The 3,963-nt window shown below is 36.9% G+C and overlaps 1 protein-coding gene across 1 annotated transcript; it reads right to left on the bottom strand.

Annotated features, from left to right (window-relative positions):
- Positions 1-2,728: 2,728 nt before the first annotated feature.
- LOC108968689 (30S ribosomal protein S3-like) lies at positions 2,729-3,460 on the bottom strand. The gene is made up of 3 exons (XM_018932857.1): positions 3,384-3,460; positions 3,124-3,321; positions 2,729-3,043 (listed from the first exon to the last, which is right to left on the bottom strand). The coding sequence occupies exons 1-3, from the start codon at positions 3,436-3,438 to the stop codon at positions 2,823-2,825; spliced, it is 474 nt and encodes a 157-aa protein (XP_018788402.1). The 5' UTR covers positions 3,439-3,460; the 3' UTR covers positions 2,729-2,822.
- Positions 3,461-3,963: the final 503 nt, after the last annotated feature.

The raw sequence follows: 3,963 nt of genomic DNA on the forward strand, positions 1-3,963 counted from the left end.
AATTAAGTAGTGCGTCTCTATTACCATCATAATGCGGAATCGCATTTAGATTACTCGAAATGAGCTTAAATCTGCTACTTATGTCCAACTGATCCATGTTTATAACTTATTACGCAATTCTAATTCGCTTCTGTGTTACAAACTTGTCTCAAATAGGAAGAAGAAAAAAAAATTTTACTTTCGATCGATACGATTCGTAATATTAACTCCTATTATACATACATTTCATTTTGTAGATTTGAATAATAATTTAAACGGAAGGATGCTATGTTCTTGTTGTTGATGCTGCAATTGGTTCTGTTAAGCTTCCAATTCGACGTTTGCAAGTGTTTGTTGCCTGTAGCTGCTGAAGCTGTTGCTGTTTTTATAGCTGTCACTGTTGCCGCTGTTGTTGCTCGTGTATGTGATTTTTTATTCTCTTTTAAGTATGTTGGTTTTATGCAACTGTACCAACAATTGTACGTTTTTCTACTTTTTCTTCACTGGTCTAACTGTTAAGTTTTTTCTTTTTTTTTCCTCTTACTTTAAATTTCAGTTATTATTGGTTTTGTATGTAATTTTTCTCGTTCTTTTCGCTTTAGACTTTACGCAACTGTACCCACATTTGTACGTTTTTCTACTTTTTTGTTTCTTCACTGGTCTAACTGTTAAGTTTTTTTCTTCTTTTAAATCCCGAAATTTTCTTTTAGGTTTTTCTTTGCACACGCTCTTAAATTTCTTTTCCAGAAAAAACTTCGCGTGGTTCGCTTCCGACTGCGCCAGTTAAGTATGTTAAGCGAGTTCTTTATTTCAGCAATTCAAAAATCGAACTAACTTATTCTAGTTACATTGAAATGCACATAGCCTACTTAAAGCGAATAGCGGGTGGAGTGGACGAGATGATAATTATTGCAATGGGAGATGGGAGACAAGGAGAAATAGAGATTAAGCGTTGGGAAGCGTACGGAATATGGTGTGTAGGGTGAGGGGAATATCTGGATACATAACAATATAATATTGCTAAAGTAAATAGGATAGATATTTTGTATCATACCCATTATCCTTTCTTTTGTATGAATTCCATTTATAGCAGATAGTTTAAGGTATCGTTTCATGTAAGAAATTGATAATTGTTCCTTGTAATCTGGCTCTGTAATTAAAATATCTATGAACAGTTCGAAAAATTATCTTAAACTGATAAGAAGATATTTCGTCAAGCTTGAAAAACAAATTGGTTTCTGAAAACATTAATTCAAACTACAAGGGATTAAGTTATGACTTAAGCTTATATCGCTATAAATTGTAGATCTGAGTGAATTTATTTTTGTCGGTATTCTTGGAAGGACGTCTGCCACTGCATTTTTACCAGGTTTGTACGTTAGTTCGTAGTTATACTGTTCTAAAATGGCTTTCCATTGCTTCATTTTACTGTTGGTGTTCTTATGGCTAAGGTTCTTGAAATGAAAGTTATTGGTCTACCGTCTTGCGATAGGGCGGCTGATGCAAAATCTATCTAAAAATTCTTGATAAATCGTTAGTAGAAGGATCTTAATTCCTTAAGCGTTTAAGGGACTGGGAATTTAGCTACCGCTGCTAATTTTTTTGGATTAGTTCTTATCCCTTAAGGGCTGATTACGTAGTCTAAGAATTCAACTTCTTCTTTTGCCAATGTGCATTTCTCTAGTTGGATTTTCAGGTTTGCATTTTCTAAAGTTTCAAATACTAGTTCTACATTTTTCAAGTGTTGTTTTTTATCGTTTTTGCCAAATATTATTACACTATAATATCTTACTCCCATATGTTGACGAAGAATATCATCTAGCGCTCTTTGGAATATAGCTGAAGCATTTTACGACCGAAAGATAACGGGAGAAATTCATACTTTCCGTTGTATACGTAAAATGTATTTTTTTTATTTTTGCCTCACGAAGTGGAATCTGATGAAACCTGCTCTTTATATCGATAACAGTAAGTAATTTATTATTTCCCAGATTAGCGAAGACCTCGTTAATTTCTGGTATAATATATTTGTCGCGGTTCGTAACAGAATTGAGCTTGCGATAATCTACGACCATTCGGTACTTCATTTCACCAGATGAATCTAATTTTTTGTTAACTATCTATGTATATTGAGAAGTTATACGAAGATTTTGATCTCCTTATTATTCCGTTAGCAAGATAAGATACAGGTTTGGCTTGGAGCAGATACGGGTTACATTTGTAGTCCGGATTTCGTCTTTTACGAGAGTGATGTAGATATGTTTTTCGTCAGATTCGGCGAAAACTTGAGCACTTATTTATAATATTATAAACCTTCCCAGCGCTGGACCAGAGTGGTCATTCGGTATTCAAGACTACCTATGTCCCTTTAGTTCGAATAATGCATTATGAGATATTTTCGATTTGACTCCATTCGAGTGGAGTGTTGTATGACTCCAATGTGCTGTCAGCATCGCCAACTATTTCGTGCCCAATCATATGTAGTATGGCAAAGTACTTAGGGGTGTTTTTACCCTATCATTACCCTGTGTGTGTTTTTTTTTCGAATTTAATCTGTTTTACCACTCGTGTAACCTTATTTTTTTGTTTTCAAGCTGTTTTTAGTACTTCGTGCACTGGTCACAGCTTGGGCGCGAGTTAAAAAAACTTTATTTTAGTTTGCTAGCTGAACTGAATGATACACCCTGTTCTATCTGTAATAATTAAAGAAACTAGTCTCACAATTTTTCTTTTAATGAAGCAATTAGTATCATTTATTGAATTATTTTTATTTTTACTTTATAAACCTTCAAATCAACTGTTTATAGTTACTAAGGTAACTATTATGCGGCAGCTGTGGCTGTTTATCCTGCAACAGTTGTTGGTGCAGCAGCTGGTGCGGCAGTTGATGGTACAGCAATTGGTGCGGCAGTTGACGGTGCAGCAGTTGGTGCGGCAGAAGATGCGGAAGCAGCTGCAGTTGAAGGAGCAGCAGTTGATGGCGCAGCAGATGATGATGAAGGAGCTGCTGGTGCAGGTGAAGGAGCAGCAGTTGATGGCGCGGCAGATGATGATGAAGGAGCTGNGCAGATGATGATGAAGGAGCTGCTGGTGCAGGTGAAGGAGCAGCAGTTGATGGCGCGGCAGATGATGATGAAGGAGCTGGTGGTGCGACAGTCGATGGTGCTGCGGTTGAGCGACGATGGCGAATGCCACCACCACATCCACCGAAACCTCCGAGTCCTCTAAAACTTCTGAAACCTCGTCTAAATGGACCGCCTCGTCCGCCTCGTCCGCCTAGCCCACGGAGTCCACGGAATCCATTAAAACCACGAGATCCTCGACGTCCGAATCCTCGTTGACCTAGAATTTGTGTAAATCAAAAAAGTGAAAGGCTTTCCCAAATGTTACCTAAAGATACATACCTTCAACCAGGACAACCGCGAAAGCGATAATAAATAATACCGTAAAGAATTTCATCTTCTCAATCAAAGGAATGTGCCAAACTGCTGACTTTCCGGTGGAAATCCTAATTCTTATATAGCATAATTTACCTTCATTAAAATCCAACAAACAAAGTTTAACAAATACAATGTTAATATCTTAATATTTCACACCAACTGTGAATACATTTTTTATTTAGATAAAGACAAACAAATATTTGCGAACTAAAAAACGACGGTAATGTTTTAATAAACGTAATAATATAGTAAATATTAGACCGCAGTTCGTTAGACTTGCGGTCTGAACGCCATTCTGCAACATGTATTGACCACAACCCTTGCAAAGGTTCTACAAGCTCGTGCAGGAACATATTGTTTGATATTGAAAAGAATACCAAGCATTAAAGACAAAAAGGTAGCACAATAACATTTTTACATCGATCAAAGATGGCACCGAACTACATTTCTGGAGCTTAAAGCTCAGTTGCTTTTTCTACGGACTCGAAAGAAAAACGCTACAAAAGTAGAACGATAGGGACAGCAAACGCTGCCACATTTTCCC

The sequence above is a fragment of the Bactrocera latifrons genome, unplaced genomic scaffold, assembly GCF_001853355.1.
Source record: "Bactrocera latifrons isolate USDA-ARS-PBARC rearing strain unplaced genomic scaffold, ASM185335v1 scaffold_225, whole genome shotgun sequence".
In the NCBI taxonomy this organism is placed as follows: domain Eukaryota; kingdom Metazoa; phylum Arthropoda; class Insecta; order Diptera; family Tephritidae; genus Bactrocera; species Bactrocera latifrons.

Excerpts from the sequence above, each read along its gene's own strand:
- LOC108968689 (XM_018932857.1), bottom strand. The coding sequence starts at position 3,438 with ATGAAATTCTTTACGGTATTATTTATTATCGCTTTCGCGGTTGTCCTG. Across the intron at positions 3,322-3,383 it reads CGCGGTTGTCCTGGTTGAAG|GTCAACGAGGATTCGGACGT; the intron begins GTATGTATCTTT and ends CACAAATTCTAG.